The sequence below is a fragment of the Acomys minous genome (genome assembly GCF_964271855.1).
Source record: "Acomys minous genome assembly, chromosome: 19".
In the NCBI taxonomy this organism is placed as follows: domain Eukaryota; kingdom Metazoa; phylum Chordata; class Mammalia; order Rodentia; family Muridae; genus Acomys; species Acomys minous.
Genome location: NC_140499.1, coordinates 31,738,810 through 31,757,617, shown reverse-complemented (window position 1 = coordinate 31,757,617; position 18,808 = coordinate 31,738,810). Strand labels below are relative to the sequence as shown.

Sequence of the window (18,808 nt, the reverse complement as noted above, 5' to 3'; positions counted from 1 at the left end):
GGTGTGGCTTTGTGGAAGAAGTGTGTCCTTAAGGGTGGGCTTTCAGGTTGCAGATGCTCATGCCAGGCCCAGTGCTCTCTCTCTCCCTGTTGCCTGATGATCCGGATGTAGAAGTCTCGGCTCCATTTTCTGCACCGTGTCTGCATTGATGCCAGCAGGCTTCCTACCACAGTGATGGGCCAACCCTCTGAACTGTAAGCCAGCCCAAATTAAATGCTTTCCTTTATGAGAGTTGCTGTGGTTATGGTATCTCACCACAGCAATAGGACGTTAACCAAGACAATGTGTGCCTACACATAAGTTTATGAACCCTACATTATGCAGGTACCTGAGCCAGAAGAGGGTATCAGAGTCCACGAAACTGGAGATACAGATGATTGAGAGCCACCTGATATGGGTGCTGAGAATCAAACCCAGCTCCCTTCTAAAAGCAGAAAGTGCTTTTAAATATCTCTTCACCTCCATGTAGTTTTTTAAAAGAAATGAAAGACATTGTACCAGTGGGTGGCATTTTTCCAGTTGAATGCAATCATCCTCCTGTCCTTGAGTTAATCTTCAATTTTATTAACTGAAATTTTTGAAGCAACAACTTGCTAAGTCTCAAGTAAAATAATTAGCATTTTAGATTCAATTCTGTTAGCTTGTACTAATTTATTTCAGTATTTCAGGTAAAAATATAATTAGTAAGATGAAATATTTAGGCATATATGGAATCTTAGGGCTAATTCATTTTGGTAGATTACTATGAACTAAAACAAGTAAAGTAAATTAGGTTAGGTGTTAATAATATAATAATTACTTAGTTGATTGGCAGACTTGTATATTAAAATCCTATTAGCTTCTTGCTACATACATAGTAAGCTGATTGATTAGTAGCCGTACATTTAACTTGCCTCTTGAGATGAACAGCTTTGGAAGAAAGGGAACTAAAACTGAAAAAGAAAATCATGTGACATTTAAACTATGGAACTTTATGAACATTTTATTTCTATTAAAAGTAGAAAGTACCAAACATTAAAGAAAACATGACAAACAGCCAACATTCAAGTAAAGCTGTGCCTTTTAAAAGCATTCTTTAAAAAAAAAAAAAAGATTAAAAAACACTTAATATAGAATGAAGTTAGGCAACATATGAACTACTATTAGGTACTGGTGTCTTTTTGGTGCTATACTTCTTTTAACTTTTTACACTTATATATTTTTATTTCATGTGCACTGGTATTTTGCCTACATATATGTCTGTGCGAGGGTTTTGGATCCCCTGGAATTGAAGTTATAGATAATTGTGAGTTGTCATTTGAGTGCTGAGAATTGAACCTGGGTCCTCAGGAAAAGCAGCAAGCACATGTAACTGCTGAGCCATTTCTTCAGCCCCAATCCTATGCTTCTTATATGTGGACATACCTCTGAGTAAAATTAAAAAATGAAAAACTAAAATTTTGATGTATGAGCTGTTAACAGATGATGATGACTTTATAGAATGCTTTCTAAGATATCAAATGAACATGAGACTATCTCATTACTATATACAGATTTTAAGATCTTCTGCATTTTACTTTGGAGCTTTCTCATATAATGAAGTTCTTTTTAGGCAGCAAGCATTATCAAGAAATTTAGGATAAGTTATGAGTAAGAAATACATTATTTTAAAATTGCACTGTCTGTACAGATAACCATGATAATGGCAATTATTTTTTTTGAATTTTATTAATTTATTCATATTACATCTCAATGGTTATCCCATCCCTTGTATCCTCCCACTCCTCCCTCCCTCCCATTTTCCCCTTACTCCCCTCCCCTATGACTGTGACTGGGAGGGACTTCCTCCCCCTTTATATGCTCATAGGGTATCAAGTCTCTTCTTGGCTAGCCAGACAATTATTACTTAGAACAAAAATGTTACCCATTTATATGGTCATTAATAGTTGGTTTCATTAAACTTAGGAATCCTGGTCTGCAGTTGACTTCTGCAAATGAATTTTGTGTGGCAAGATCAGTCATAAGTATGCAGATCAATAATGAACTTAGTATTTACAAAATTCACACACACACACACACACACACACACACACACACACACACACACAGGAACACACCTGTAAATTGTGCACTCTATTCCTTTTTCTCTTTCTTTGCCTTTTATGGAATACTCACATTTCACTCCCTTTCTCCTTTATTGGAGGCTCCAAGTGACACTATGGGCTACTGTTTTAAAGACTACACAAGGGATCCTCAGTGTTTTAGGATACACTCTAAACTTTGCAGATAGATCTAAAGATCCTACATGGAAAGGACTAGTTAGGACTCAGTGGATGTGGACGTGGACAAGGGCAGATGAGGACACAGTGGGTGTGGACAAGGGCAGATGAGGACACAGTGGGTGTGGACAAGGGCAGGTGAGGATACAGTGGATGTGGACAAGGGCAGATGAGGACACAGTGGATGTGGACAAGGGCAGATGAGGACACAGTGGGTGTGGACAAGGGCAGGTGAGGACACAGTGGATGTGGACAAGGGCAGGTGAGGACACAGTGGGTGTGGACAAGGGCAGATGAGGACACAGTGGGTGTGGACAAGGGCAGATGAGGACACAGTGGGTGTGGACAAGGGCAGATGAGGACACAGTGGGTGTGGACAAGGGCAGATGAGGACACAGTGGGTGTGGACAAGGGCAGGTGAGGACACAGTGGATGTGGACAAGGGCAGGTGAGGACACAGTGGGTGTGGACAAGGGCAGATGAGGACACAGTGGGTGTGGACAAGGGCAGATGAGGACACAGTGGGTGTGGACAAGGGCAGATGAGGACACAGTGGGTGTGGACAAGGGCAGATGAGGACACAGTGGATGTGGACAAGGGCAGGTGAGGACACAGTGGGTGTGGACAAGGGCAGATGAGGACACAGTGGGTGTGGACAAGGGCAGATGAGGACACAGTGGGTGTGGACAAGGGCAGATGAGGACACAGTGGGTGTGGACAAGGGCAGATGAGGACACAGTGGATGTGGACAAGGGCAGGTGAGGACACAGTGGGTGTGGACAAGGGCAGATGAGGACACAGTGGGTGTGGACAAGGGCAGATGAGGACACAGTGGGTGTGGACAAGGGCAGATGAGGACACAGTGGGTGTGGACAAGGGCAGATGAGGACACAGTGGGTGTGGACAAGGGCAGATGAGGACACAGTGGATGTGGACAAGGGCAGGTGAGGACACAGTGGGTGTGGACAAGGGCAGATGAGGACACAGTGGGTGTGGACAAGGGCAGATGAGGACACAGTGGGTGTGGACAAGGGCAGATGAGGACACAGTGGGTGTGGACAAGGGCAGATGAGGACACAGTGGGTGTGGACAAGGGCAGATGAGGACACAGTGGATGTGGACAAGGGCAGGTGAGGACACAGTGGGTGTGGACAAGGGCAGATGAGGACACAGTGGATGTGGACAAGGGCAGGTGAGGACACAGTGGATGTGGACAAGGGCAGATGAGGACACAGTGGATATGGACAAGGGCAGATGAGGACACAGTGGATATGGACAAGGGCAGATGAGGACACAGTGGATATGGACAAGGGCAGATGAGGACACAGTGGGTGTGGACAAGGGCAGATGAGGACACAGTGGATATGGACAAGGGCAGATGAGGACACAGTGGGTGTGGACAAGGGCAGGTGAGGACACAGTGGATGTGGACAAGGGCAGATGAGGACACAGTGGGTGTGGACAAGGGCAGATGAGGACACAGTGGGTGTGGACAAGGGCAGATGAGGACACAGTGGGTGTGGACAAGGGCAGATGAGGACACAGTGGGTGTGGACAAGGGCAGATGAGGACACAGTGGGTGTGGACAAGGGCAGATGAGGACACAGTGGGTGTGGACAAGGGCAGATGAGGACACAGTGGGTGTGGACAAGGGCAGATGAGCACACAGTGGATATGGACAAGGGCAGATGAGGACACAGTGGGTGTGGACAAGGGCAGATGAGGACACAGTGGATATGGACAAGGGCAGATGAGGACACAGTGGATATGGACAAGGGCAGATGAGGACACAGTGCATGTGGACAAGGGCAGATGAGGACACAGTGCATGTGGACAAGGGCAGATGAGGACACAGTGGGTGTGGACAAGGGCAGATGAGGACACAGTGCATGTGGACAAGGGCAGATGAGGACACAGTGCATGTGGACAAGGGCAGATGAGGACACAGTGGGTGTGGACAAGGGCAGATGAGGACACAGTGGGTGTGGACAAGGGCAGATGAGGACACAGTGGTTGTGGACAAGGGCAGATGAGGACACAGTGCATGTGGACAAGGGCAGATGAGGACACAGTGCATGTGGACAAGGGCAGATGAGGACACAGTGGATATGGACAAGGGCAGATGAGGACATGGTGGATGGATATGGACACGTGCAGATTTATTCAAAGTAAGTCTTCTGAGAGGATGGAGCTAGTGAGGGTCTGAGGGACATATGGCCAGAAATTATATAATCTGATTTTTAAGTGATTATTTAATAAAATACCATTATTTTTATAATATACATTAATATTTATTTAAAGGGTACCATTTTTTTGCTCCAAGGTATCTGATCTTAATGTTTTCCTTATGAACAGAAGTTAAAAGCTAGCTAACATTAACAGACAGAAACACAGAAGTTACTATTATTCACCATGTTGTATGATTGGTGGATTAATACTAATACTGAGCAGATTTAACATAAGCTTTAAGAGACCAAGCAAACTTGAATCAGTTGTCTTCAGTGCAACAAAGTGCCAGGTAATGAAAACTAGAGTACAAAGGTGAAACATGTAAGTTAGTATGGATGGATGAGAACGGCAAGGTCAGACATGACATCTCTGAGTTTCCTATGACCTCAAAAGTATGAGTCCCGGAAAGGAGTCACTTGCTGTCAAATGAAGCAACAGCCCTGGCCTGACTTCATTTCCAAAAGGAACATCGGAAAGTTTACTTAGGATTGGAGACAAATATTTGGTATTAGATTCAAGGGACGGGAAATAGACTTTAGAAATAGGAGGCATTTCCAGGACCTGGCACTAGAATAATCTTGCTTAGTATATCCTTCATCCAGAAGCGGGAGGACGAGAGCCCATCTCCTCTGTGCAATGAATACTAACGTCTCCACTGTAGGAGTACAGCACTGCAGGCTTTTACATGGCTATACCAGATGACTTCAGTAACAAGTCCTGCAGACAGAAGTGTAGTATTACCCACAGAAAAATAAACAAAAGCGCCCTGCTGCCTTCTGCTTCCATGCTGTATGGGCTGAAGACAAACTGAACAAACAAAGTTCAATTGGGAGGTCTGAGAGCACGAAGCACGGCGCTCCTGTCGTTTGTTCTTCTTGCCAAGTGCTGAGAGGACAGTATATATAGCACCATGTCCAGCTAATACATGAGCTTTAACCTGGCTGTAGGTAGGCTATAACCGCACAATCCGGTTATTGGGCTCAGTGCATGCTCCAAGCCTGTGTCCAGTTTCTATTCACTGTTTCTGACCTAATTTTATCAGACCTCAAAGGTTATTAGTTGACTCTCTTAGATGTCCACACCCAATCAGGCCATGGTAGATCAATGGCCTCAGACCAGCACCAGGACAAAGAGAAGTTGAAGGTGGGACAAGGGAGGTTAACTGTTAGCAATAGCGGTAGAAGTGAGAGGGCAGAGCAAGGCAAGGGCTAGACACTGCAGATAACTCAGCCTGGAGGGGCTAGGAAACGCAAGGCTCACCTTGCTGAAGTACCCATTTCCAAGCTGTTAGCAGGTTAGAACGCGGAAGTCAAGGCATCATCACGCTATCCCACCTCCCAACGGCAGTGACAGTTTTATGTGAGAATGTGTTTTCAGAACTACTCCGCTGCCTAAAGCACTGCTCCTCCTTGCATAGGTGTGCTGCTGCAGATTTACTGTCAGTAAAGCACATTTGCTTGGCGTCCTGGCTTCAGTACAGAGACTGAGGCACATTCAATCATCACGCCTCCCACCGCACCCACCCCCCACTATGAAGGAGCACCACGACACCACCAGCATGCATTTCTTCACCAGTGATAGTTTGAGTTCTGTGGCTTTGTGGGCTCCTCACAAGCAGAAACAAATTAACAGGTACCTGCAAGATTGTCAATTTCTTTCTCCTGGAGCAGGCTGACCGCATCATCATCTCCTTCCAACATAAGCTCAGTCTCTGAGTTCTGGTTCACGATTGCTTGGCTTCTGAACGCCTTCTTGGACTTCACTACATCTTCTTCAGTGCCTATGTGCAAGCAAAAGAGCAGTTTAGGTTTCTGTGAAGGAGTTTTAATTTAGTGGGTGGCAGATACAACGGTTTCTGCACTATATGCTGTGATTGCTATTTCTTTACAGCTGTAGAACACTTTAAAATACTTCTTTATTTTCCTTGCTTGGATTTCTTTGAGAAAAGTTGGAGATTTATCCCTTACTTTACAGACGAGGAGATAGGCAAAGCAAGTTACTGACCCACAGTGGCCCTACAACCCATCCTTCTGTTTTCTTTACAACGCTCTGTCTCTGGTTTTACCCACAGCCTCTATCGTTTTCGAGACTAGGTCTCTCTGACTTGCCAGTGCTGGCCTTGAATTTGTGATTCTCCGGAGCAGCAGGGATTACAGGCCTAGTTTATAACCCATTCCTTGTGATTCTAGAATCATGAATGTTCTACAAAATATCCATATCCCCCTTCAAATGCATCGTTCTGGCCCATGCTGTTTGAGAACTTGGTTTATATAATCGTAGTATCATGTGAATTAACTAAATAACCAATTAGTTTTTAAAGGGAGATGAGATAGGTACAAAGAAAATGTATTCACTTCTGAGTGAAGAAATTCTGCCTAAAAATGGGCAAGCTTAGATGCAGGCAGAGTCGACAGCCAAACTCTGCCAAGACAGGGTAAGCAAGTCCTCAACAGTTCCTGCCTTGCAAATATGTCAGATATACTGGGCTAGAAGGATGAAGATGATGCTCCAACATTATAGACAGTGTTGGGTGACTGTTCAGGCAGCAAACTGTCTCAATCATTTTTTTCATTTTGGAAGCTGATAACCTGCACTTCTGGTTCACTCAGGTAATTGAGTTTTATTCCGTCTCAAGTCTCTGATGGGGTTGAAGATCAGATTAGTTTTAAAACTAAGCTTAGTTGTTTAGGGGTTAAGATGTTTTTAGGTCCAGATAGATGTTTTAATGATATGATAGATATTGATTTTTCATTCAGAAATTTAGATCCAACAAGATAAGAAAGATGTTTCTTTTAAGTTTGCCAAATACAAATAGCCAAATCACTATGAACGTAATATGTATATAATTCCCAACTGTCTTGTGGTTCTTCTTGCTGTATGTAGTTTATTTTATTTATGTGTAATAATATAAATGTATATGTTAAAAAAAGAAACATAATTTTAAAAATGGAGAAAAAACTGGAAACAGGCTAGACACAAATATGCATACATATAGTAGTCCACATAAGAAGAGCTCTATGCAATACAACTGTAATCTACACACACTGCATACACACAATCTTGTCTGTGTCTCTTGAAGTTCAAATTGGAGGAAAATACTGTGTTCCACTTATAGCACTGACTAGGAAGACGCAGCACGCAGTGTATGTCTTCCCGAAGTTAGCCCTATGTGGTGCTACTGTGCTTAGTGCCAGAGTCTGTGGCAATGCTGCTCGCAGGATATGTCACAGTTTTGGCCCAATGCTCTCCTGACGCAATTTACAGTACATTTATTTGGCCAATACTCCTAAGTTCATTTCACAGGCCTTCCAACAGTAGTCCATCAATGCAGAGTCAACTGCTTTTTGATGCAATTTACAGTACATTTATTTGGCCAGTACTCCTAAGCTCATTTCACAGGCCTTCCAACAGTAGTCCATCAGTGCAGAGTCAACTGCTTTCCTGGAAGCACAGCGAGGTGCTATAAGATTTGCACTGGGAAACAGTATGTGAGCCTTCTCTCACTCAATCCTTTTCTTCATGTTCTTTTTTTTCTTTTTGATAGACAAGGGAGCTAATTCTTCTTGCTAAATAGAAACCGACTCAAAGGCCACAAAAAAGTAAAAACACAGGCGGAAGAGGTCAGCTATGCCAGAGCACTGCAGAGTGTCACTAGCTAGCTATAGGGACATGCTGTCAGTCAAGCCCTCACGGGCAGCAGCCCTTAACAGAGCATGGTGAACACAGTGCAGATAGCTACACAGTGACCTGGGTGCTTAGAAAAACTTGAGACAAATACTGCTATTGCAAACCAATGCTTCATTGGAGACTTTGCATAGGTAACACGGGGGTACTTCTTTCATTCGCTCCTGGGTGATTCTTATTTCTGGAATACAAGAAGAAGGGCAGAGCCTGGAATGTTTCAAACTCATCCCAACACAAACCCCACACAGCAGTGATGTCTGAGAGGGAGTTACAGTTCAAATCCCTTTACTTGCTGGGACTGTAATTTGAGAAATTTTGAACTTGCTTCCTTTAACAAAAGATGCTAATGCGATGCTAAATAACTATGCAGGCATATCTTCACCTGCATAAGAGCAGCCATGCCTCCCCAGCTCAGCTAACTAGCTTGTTGCTCCTCCTCACAGCTGAGGGGATTCATTTTGTGGGGTGCTGACTACTGCACTACTTTCACTCATTCCCTGGTATGGAGGCTTTCCCAGATTCATGGCTCATATGAACCCCAACACTTTCTCAGAATGGCTAACATACAAGTATGTTGAGGAGTGCTGTTTCTGCACTCTCTGTAGTGAACACTCACAGTAAGACTTACACTGTAGGGTAAAGCCTAGACTCCTTGGCATAGCTGACATCTTGTCCTCTCATTGCCAGTCTCACCTCACCTCTTCCCACTGTTCCACAGCAGCACTGGGTCAAGGATAGCTTCTGGAATATGCTGTGCTCTCACAGACATCTTGATATGTGCTGATGTTATACCAAATGTAAGGGGTATTTCTCTTTTCCTCTTCTATTTTCTAGTTATCCTTCACAATTCTCTTCCTTCAGATATCTGGTTCTAAGTAACCCCCATGTGATGTCACAGCCGATGTTACTTTGGTTACATACTAGGGATGGGATCTCCTGTTGCCTGCCTTCTATGCTACTATGCCATCTCTGCAACAGGGTCTGGCACTAGGTTGGTATGCACAGAGACTGGCAAAGTTCAGGTGTAAATCAATCCCCTTCCCATGACTCTCTGACTGGTCAACTCTTTCTCTTGTGCTCTACCCATATCTCATAATTCTACCAGATGAAGTACCTGGCACCAGGGATTGCAGTTGCTTGCATATTTATCTCCACAGATACCTGGAAGCAACTTGAATGACTGGAATCACATAGCTCTCTGTATTCCTGGCACTTATCAGACTGGAAGGAGCAAGCACTAACAAACCCTGAATGAGCGAACTGAGGCAAAGGAATCATCTCTGGATATCTCTAAATCAAAATTTCCCCAAATGTTCCAAAATAGTACTGATTTTCGTAAATCTATGTAAATGAAGGCACGTTCTTTGCACTAAGATAGCAAAGCCCTTTAAGTTTCAGTCAACCTATTAGGCGAGTTTTTTCTTACATCATTACCACGTTAAAAAAAACGCAGATTTATGTGACTCTGTTACCACAATAAAAATCGACCCAGAGTGAACGGGCAGCAGGAGGAGGTTTGAGTTCGGAAATGCATCAAGCTTTGAGTCTGATCTCTTCTAGCTTTGAAGCAGCAAATATTCAAGTCTTTTCAAGATATGTGCCCAAGGAATTGGTACCTATACACAGAGCTGATGATCCCTGCTGAAGTGTTACCAGCAGGTTTGTGGAACTGAAGCAAACATTTGTCTAGATTAGAGTATATGAGATTTAAAGGTGCTTTTCAATCACAATATCCTTTATGAATTAGAGTTTCATCCATCAACATTACAGCGAAAGGAGGTAAGGTCTCAAAGGGCTGTCTCATTACAAGGCTTGTAAACACTGTCCTTAGAAAGAATTGGTTTATCACCTAACAAATCAAAATCTGATTGAGAGGAGAATTTATTTGAGATCATCTGTCTTAGACGACATGCTGAACAAATGCACTTCTTGGCCTCTTTAGCCATTCATCAAGAAATTAACGAGCGAATGCCACAAACCACCGGAGCGCCTTAGACTTCAAATGTGAATCACGAAAAACGAGTGAAGCTGGACAAGAGAGACAAGGATGCTTATTTTATAAGAAAATATGAAAATGGCATGGAAATTAAAAAATTTAGAAGAAAAAAGTAGCATGGACTTGTGGATAAATGAAGTCAAATGCAAAATTATGTTTTCATTTCCTATAATGTTTAAAACACAGAAAGTAGATTTATTCATAGAGTTATAGACACAGTGTAGCCCTGAAGACTTTCTCTCTTCATAAGGTTCTCTTAATAACAGGAAGCCATGCAAATCCCAAGATATGCTAATTAAGGTAATTAGCTAACTCCCCCTCCCCCCATACTGTGGATTGAATGCACGGCCATGTATTTTAGCAAGCTCTCTATCACTTGAGCTAAATCTTCTGCTTTGACAAAGTATATTTTAAAAGTAAAGTGACAGGAGAACTAAAATGTCTTCAGCATCTCGCTATATGCCAGCACCATATAGCTTTATTATTATTGCATTAGTTTTTATTATCTTACATAACTAAGTTAAAATATATTGACAGAATGGGTACTGTTGATACTGCTTCTGTTGACACTATCAGTGTCTAAAATAAAAAAAAAAAACCCAAGCAGTTTGTTATATTGTTTTATATTGATAAACAAATACCATAAGGGAAAATAAACATGATTTATTTTGATTGAGGAGATTATTCTACAGTTAACTGTGGATACTAAAAAGAGCAGCAGTCCCAAGGCTGAAGAGGTGGCTTAGTGATTAAGTCCTTTAAGCCTGACAGATGTGAGTTTTTAAAGTATCTGGCTTGTCTCCTAATATCAAACTTTTGGATGCTATAATATATCATCATTTATTTTGAAAAGTTTTTTAAAAGATATTTTCTTAGCGGTATTTGTCTCCCTTTTGTTTAGTTCTGGTGCAGCACTTGGAATGGAAGCCAGGTCCTTGATGTTCAAGGCAAGAGCTCTATTGATCCACACTCTCACTTTCTTAGGGCATCTAATTTCTGTCTGGGGTATTGAGTAAAGTGGGAACAATGAGAAAGCACATGAAAATAATATTGTTATAACTCACCAACTAATTATCTATACATTGTTGCTTAAGTTATTTTTCTTTGTATATCCTTCAGTTTTCTCATAATGTGAAAACTGAACTTTGATTTATCATTTTTTGTGTGTGTATGTTTTTTGAGACAGGGTTTCTCTGTGTAGCCTGGATGTCCTAGATTCACTTTGTAGACCAGGCTGGCCTCAAACTCACATTGATCTGCCTGCCTCTGCCTACCAAGTGCTGGGATTAAAGGCGTGTGCCACCACAGCTGCCTGATTTATCATTTTTTATCCTTTCCTTTTATATCCATAATAAACATTTAGGAAAAAACTACACCAATTTTTAAACTTCAGTTTCCAATCTGTGAAAGAGAATTAATGAGCATTTTCCTAACCTAAGTCTCAAGGGGCTACTGTAAAATTAAGATGAGATAGTGGATGCTTACGCATTTTGAACTTCATTAAGCTAAAGCTTTACTGCAAGATTTATAAAAAGGGAGAAAAAATGTGGCAAAGGTGAGAGGTTCATAATTGAAAGTAAGACCAGCCTCACCCTGAAGTCCTAAGTGTACTGCTTGGCCAACATTAGTACATAGCTAGTGACAGTGTTCTGTGCTCTGTGGGAGATTTCCTTTATGCACTTTAGACTTTATGCACACAGTCTGCTCATAATCATTACAAAGCACAATGCATCCCAAGCTTGTATAGAATAGATAATTCCTAAACAAAGAATAGGCAGCTCATATGCTGAAACGGAACACAGTGCAGAGAGCTGGCATTAAAATACTTTCCCCTAATATCTTTTTATTCATTGCATTTGTTAAGTTATTATTAAATAAGTTATATAAGAATCAACTTTAATTTTTAAATTTTTGTTAACTGATTTATTTATTCACTTTACATCCTGGTTGTAGGCTCCTCCCTCCTCTCCAGTCCCACACTTGCTCCCTTTTCCCGCATTTCCTATTCCTCTGAAAAAGGGAGCCCCCCCCCTGCCCCCCCCCCCAACCACCGCAGCTCACCAAACCGCATCTTCCTCTGTGGCCTGGTAAGGCAGTCCCACCAGCAGGAAGTGATCAAAAAGCAGGTAACAGAGTCCATGTCAGAGACACCTCTCATTCCCCTTACTAGGGGACCCACATGAAGCCTGAGCTGCCCATCAGCTACATCTGTGTAGGGGGCCGAGGTCCAGTCTGTGCATGGTCCTTAGTTGGTGCTTCAGTCTCAGCAAGACCCTCTGGGCCTTGCGTAGTTGGCTCTGTTGGTCTTCTTGTGGAGTTCCTGCCTCCTCTAGGACCTTTCGTTTCCCCGCCACACTTTTCCACAAGACTCCCTACACTTTGCCTAATGTTGGCTGAGAGGCTCAGCGTCTGTTTCACACTGCTGTTGGGTGGAGCCTCTGAGAGGACAGCTATGCTAGGCTCCTGTCTGCAAGCATAGCAGAGTATCATTAATAGTGTCAGGGGTTGGCTCTCTTCCATGGGGTGGGCCTTGGGTTGGGCCAGGCGTTGGTTAGACATTCCCTCAGTCTCTAAAGATAGTCCCGTCTATCTTTATCTCTGCATAGTAAGACGGGTAAATTTTGGGTGGAAGATTTTGTGGGTGGATTGGTGTTTTCTTTCTTTCACTAGGAGTCTTGTCTAGTTAGAGGGTATCCTCCTCAGTCTCCATGGGCCCTGCTATTAGGAGTCTCAGCTAGGGTCCCCTCATAGCCTCCCAGAAGCCTATCCTGACTTAGGTCTCAAGCTTGTCAGAGGTGCCCCACACAGAGACTTTCTTTTCTCTGCAGGCCTTCTGTCCTCCTGTCTCCCGTTCTCCCCAGGCCTGCTCTCCACCCTTAGAGATCTCTCTCTGTGCTCCTTCTCCTGCCTTGTTCCCTCCCTTCAACCACTACGCCTATTCTATTCCCCCTTCTGAGTGGGATTTAACCATCCTCACTTAGACCCTCCTCCACCATACAACAAGGACATCTGCCCAACTACGTTCATAACAGATTTATTTATTTATTTATTTATTTTTTGTTTTTCGAGACAAGGTCTCTCTGTGTTAGCCTTGGCTGTCCTACCAGGATCCAGAAACAATGTAGATGTCCCTCAATTGAAGAATGGATAAAGAGATGGTCATACTTTTACACAGTGGAAAAAACTGAGATGCTTTTACTCAGCTATTAAAAACAAGGAGATCACTCAGGCAAATGGATGGAACTAGAAAAGATCATCCTGAGTGAGGAAACCCAGACCCAGAAATACACACATGGTATGTATACCCACTTATAAGTGGGTTTTAGCTATATAGTACAGGATCACCATACTACAATGCACAGACCCAAAGAAGGTAAGTAAAAAGGGCCCAAGGGAGGATGCTTTTTAAATTATTTTTATCATCATCATCATCATCATCCTATTTTGGGAGTCTAGGGCTTAAGGCCTCACACATGCTAAGGAAGCACTTTAAAACTGAGCTATGTCCCAAGCCCTTTTATTGCTTTAAAAAAATTGATACAGGATGTCACAAAGTTGCCCAAGCCAGCGTTGAGCTTACAGGGAAGGCCTGGCCATCCTTGAAATAATGATACTTGAAGCACATCCTCTGGCCTTGCTGGGATCACATGCTTGTGCCACCAGGCCAGCATAGCATCAACATTTCTGATAGCTTTTGAAATTTTATATTGGGCTATGTTAGCAACAGGAATGTTTAAAATCTTGGTTATTTGAAGGAAAAGACCTTATGAATTCTCAATAAAAACAAGTTTAACAAAGCATTTTTCCATCTGTTGAAGGAAGTCTTTGTAGGGAGGCTGGCAAAATGAAAACTTAACCTAATTTAAATTTTGCCTAAATGTATACGTGGAAAATTCTAATGTTTATAGACATCTGAAAATTATCTTCACAACAGGGCATTCTTCTCAAAAGAGAAATTGTAATATGGATAATTTCACAATATTGTTTTGGTTCAATGTGTTTTGAAAAGCCACCCTAATACATGTATCAGATAAAATACTGCAATTAACCTTCAAACCTAAATACCTTTTTATGAAAGCATCAGTGATATGAATACTTTGGGAAATGTTAAAATAAAGATTTTTTTTCTCCTGAAAATTCAAGTTTGAGCAACACATACATTTACAGAATGGTGCTTTTTGTAGCTCTACACAATATCATTTAACTTTTACCTAATGACAACAGGTGCAGTTACATGACCACATGTGATGGGATGCGTGTGTCAGTGCATTACTGAGCACCGTATGCTTCTGCACATTGGACAGTGATGGGTAAAGGGATGTTTCTATCCTAGGGAAGCACACTGCTCCCAACTCTGGGTGCTGCGCTTACTGCATGTGTGGGATGAGCATTTATGTGGAGATTTGCTATAACAGTCACTTATGAGGAAATGTTACCTTTGTAAGTAATTTCAGTGTTAGAACCAATTTTAGAGTTTCATTTTAAACATAGAAGACATATTTCCTCCTAAGATGGAGATATAAAAGGAAAGATTCCTTTTAACTGATCTTTCTCTGAATAGAATTCTAAGAGAAAGAGAGAAAGGGGGGAGAAGAGCGAGAGAGAGAGAGAGAGAGAGAGAGAGAGAGAGAGAGAGAGAGGAAGGAAGGAAGGAAGAAGAAAGAAAAAGAGAGCAGAAAAAACACCACCCAGAGAAATCCCAATGGTGAAAACTCCACAACACTCAGTAAAGCCCATTCCTCCTCTTTGTACGTGATCAGTGCCCCGAAAGCTTCATCCTACCTGCATAAACTCACTGAAAAGAACATCCCCTCAAGTGAAAAAGGCTGATCACACTCAAGACAATTTCTGTGTGCAACTGACACATGCTTATGTAAAGGCAGAGCGATTACTGGGTAAGTTTAATAAGTCAGATGTAAATGCTCATTAGCCTGAATGCTCCTTTTAGCTATAGTGTTTTCATGCAGATGAAGAGGATCTAAAAACCATTCCCACCACAATTCATTACTATTGACACAGTTTAGTGAGTGATCACAAATAGATATTATATAAAATATTTGGAAATGGCACTTGGACGTGAATCATTACTGATGGCACATCATCACTGTGCATACAATGGGAACAGAGCACCCTTTGTATTTCTACCAAGGATGAATGTGCAGACATCCCTCATCCCTTCAGGTAGGCTGCCCTCTGAACATCCGCAGGGACATGTTGCTAGTGTGTAGTAAACACCAGTATTAGCAATCTGGGTATTAATTAAGATTCACTGGTCACAGATTATTCCTTGTGTAAAATCCTCATTCAGATTAGTTATGCTTATAACGACTGAGTGGAATTTAAGAGAGAGAGAGAGAGAGAGAGAGAGAGAGAGAGAGAGAGAGAGAGAGAGAGAGAGAAGAAGAAGAAGAAGAAGAAGAAGAAGAAGAAGAAGAAGAAGAAGAAGAAGAGAAGAGGAGAGAAGAAAATGGCTACCTAACACCAACAGTTATTGCTCAGTGGAAAAGGACACCAAGGACACTTGCAAGTAAAAGAATTGGATCAATATTAACGCGATTTTCATTTCATGCTTCCCCAACTCCAGTAAGCTGACAATATACTCTGATTATGTGAACTGCCTGAGAGTAGCACAGGTTATTAGAGCAGGAGGTGGAAATGGGAGGCACTTTTTATATTGACAGGCCTGCTAATAGAGTATACTGATTTTCAAAGACATGTAATACATTTTCACAATTTGGTTCTGACAGCAAAAACAGAATTTCATTTATTCCTAATTCAAAATATTCATATGTAAGCAATATTTCTTAGAGCAGACCAACAAAGGGGATATTCATAAACAGCATTTTGAAGGAGAAAAATGCAATTAAAAAGGAGCAAGGAAATATTATTGCATTTAAGTGAATTTAAGCACAATATAACTAGAAATGTTAATAATCTAATAGAGTCAACACACAAAACAATATTCTATGCTTTTAAAGAAAATTTGATGAGCATATTTTAAAAATATATTTGTCATATCAACTCAGCATTTTAAGATAGATATCTCTCATTAGAATTGTGACTAGCCATAAAGTTAGGGTGATGAAGAATTATTTAGAATAGGATTTTGCTGTATTGAAAGCCACATGGCACATTGTACTTGAGGAAAAACCAACACTGCTCTTGGGTGAGACTGGAGCTCAGTATTATACAGGTCAGGAGGATGCTCCCTTGACTGTGTGCCTGAGCTCACTGCGGGGTCTGAGCCCTGAGAAAGCGCACAGAAGAATGGTGATGGGAGCCACATGTATTGAAATGCAAGAACAGTCAGCAAGCTCCCTCTTCTTTAAGCATTGCTTTCCTCTAGAAGAAAAGAGAGGGATGGGCTTGGGCAGGAACTTGGAGAAGAAAGAAGCCCACTAAATCTTTGCCCAGAGGGGTAGGCAGGACCAGAATGTAAGTCTGGAATATTAGCTAATCTTGTAATGGTATAAAGATGGAGCAGATGGCATGAAAGGGTGGGGCAATTCCTAGAGCAACATAGGAAATTTGCTTTAAGCATCTCAGACTCCTAGTAAAGGGGAAGAAGACGCTCTGGATAGGCAAACAATGAGCTCAGACAGAGGAAAGAAAATGGTAACTAGCTTCTTCCTCTTTACTATTAAAACAAAGCACAGCTAGGGTGCCAATGATGTGCAGACTGTTTGAATAGCACTTTATAAAACATAAGAAGAGTTGGGATGTAGCTTAGTGGAGAATGCTTCCTAACATGCATGGGATCCTGGGATCCATGAAGTACTAAAAAAAATAAATGAGTGAATAGATACAAAAATAAACATAAGCAAAAGCCAGTATAATGAATAAATACATAAAAAATGACAAAAAATTCCACAAAACATTGTTTTGACAAGTGATACAATATACACAGCCCATCAATAACACTAAGGTGTCCTGTATTATTACAAATTCATGGGTTAACATACTGTGAGAGTTACCAGATACTATCAGGTAAACCCAATGTAAGGAGACATTCCCCAGTGTCCAAGTGCGCACAGAGTATGGCGAGCTTTAGCTCCACCTGCATCACTAGGTCATCCTAAACACAAATCCTTCAACAGCCCTCTGGCTGTTCACAGTCTCATTTTCATGCTATCTCGCCACAGCATGAACCTCTGTTCCTTTAGGTGGCACTAGTCTCCATCTTGGGTTTGCTACTCTGTGTAACGAGTAACTTTTCTCCACATGCTGACTCTATTCACTGATTTAGATAAATTCAGTTTATGTTTTCAATTGCCACTCAGACATGTTACCTTTATGGAGCTCACAGCACTGCAAGGCAAATATCTATTATACTATGCACATGTATTACACATACAGCTCTGTGTGGATGTTGCCAGAAATTGGCATAAAATAAGCAAACTTATGAAGGAATATGCTTCCCTTTGCACGTTAGCCAAACTTTGCCCTAGCTTTCTCTCTAGCATCTCAAGATACTCTAAGTAGAATAACGCATAAACATCAACAACTCATTTCAAATCTTAAAAGTGCCACACTTCCAGATATGTCTTTAGAAAATTCATCCTTCAATTCAGTTTCCAAAACTGATCAAAGATGTGGTTAAATGTTATACAAAGACTTCATAAACAAACAAACAAAAAACAACAACAGAAAATCAGTGACTGAGTTTTAATGAGCACATAACTACAAATACATGAGTGAGCCAATGGGATATATAGAAAAATCTGACTTTGGTTTGTAAGTGGTTTTTATTTTACCTGAGAATATGAAATATCTAAAATACAAACAATTTTTCTGGTTTTTTTGTGGGGCTCTTGTCACTTTTAGCCCTTTTATCCTTCCCCCCACTTTTCCACTAGACTCCCTATGCTCCACCCAATGCTCAGCTGTGAAACTCAGCATCTGTTTCAGAACGCTGTTGGGTGGAGCCCATCAGAGGACAGTTATGCTAGACTCCTATCTGCAAGCATAGAAAAATATCATTAATAGTGTCAGGGATTGGCTTTCTTCCATGGGGTGGGGCTTGGCTTGGACAATCCCTCAATCTTTGCTCTACCTGGTCTATCTTTATCCCTGCACATCTTACAGGCAAGGTAAATTTTGGATCAAAGTTTTTGTGGGTGGGTGGTGTTCCCCTCCCTCCACTAGGAGTCTAGTCTAGTTAGAGGGTGGCCTCTTCAATCTCCATGGCCCCTGCTATTAGGAGTCCCATCTATAGTTCCCCTCATATCCTCCCAGAGGCATACTCTGACTTACAGAGATGCCCCCATTCAGTTTCTCTTTTCTCTGCAAGCCTCTGTCCTCCTGCCCCTGCTATTCCCAGGTCTGATCTCTGCCCTTATTTCTCTCTCTGCTCCCTCTCCTACCTTGTTCCCTCTCTTCAACCACTACTTTTGTCTATTCAGTTTCACCTTATGAGTTAGAGTCAAGCATCCTCCCTTGGGTCCACCTTGTTACTTATCTTCTTTACGTCTGTGCATTGCAGCCATGTTTATCCTGTACTAAATAGCTAAAATTTGCATATAAGTGAGTACATACCATGCATGTCTTTCTGGGTCTGGGTTACCTTGCTCAGGATGCTATTTTCTTTTCTTTTCTTTTTTATTTAATTAATTTCTTAAGATTAAAACTAAATTGTTATCCC

At 41.8% G+C, this 18,808-nt stretch overlaps 1 protein-coding gene across 7 annotated transcripts in view; it reads right to left on the bottom strand.

The window, feature by feature from the left end:
• Nucleotides 1-18,808, bottom strand: part of NBEA (neurobeachin) — a 545,308-nt gene that overhangs the window by 178,092 nt on the left and 348,408 nt on the right. For 4 of the 7 annotated variants that reach the window (XM_084768707.1, XM_084768708.1, XM_084768710.1 and 1 more), the window contains 2 exons: nucleotides 6,124-6,267; nucleotides 894-932 (listed from right to left, as the gene is read on the bottom strand). In XM_084768707.1, the coding sequence (XP_084624833.1) occupies nucleotides 894-932; nucleotides 6,124-6,267 (183 nt within the window). Of the gene's footprint in view, nucleotides 1-893; nucleotides 933-6,123; nucleotides 6,268-8,799; nucleotides 9,013-18,808 lie in introns of those variants that run through there. The other 3 variants (XM_084768713.1, XM_084768712.1, XM_084768709.1) reach the window with 3 other exon arrangements.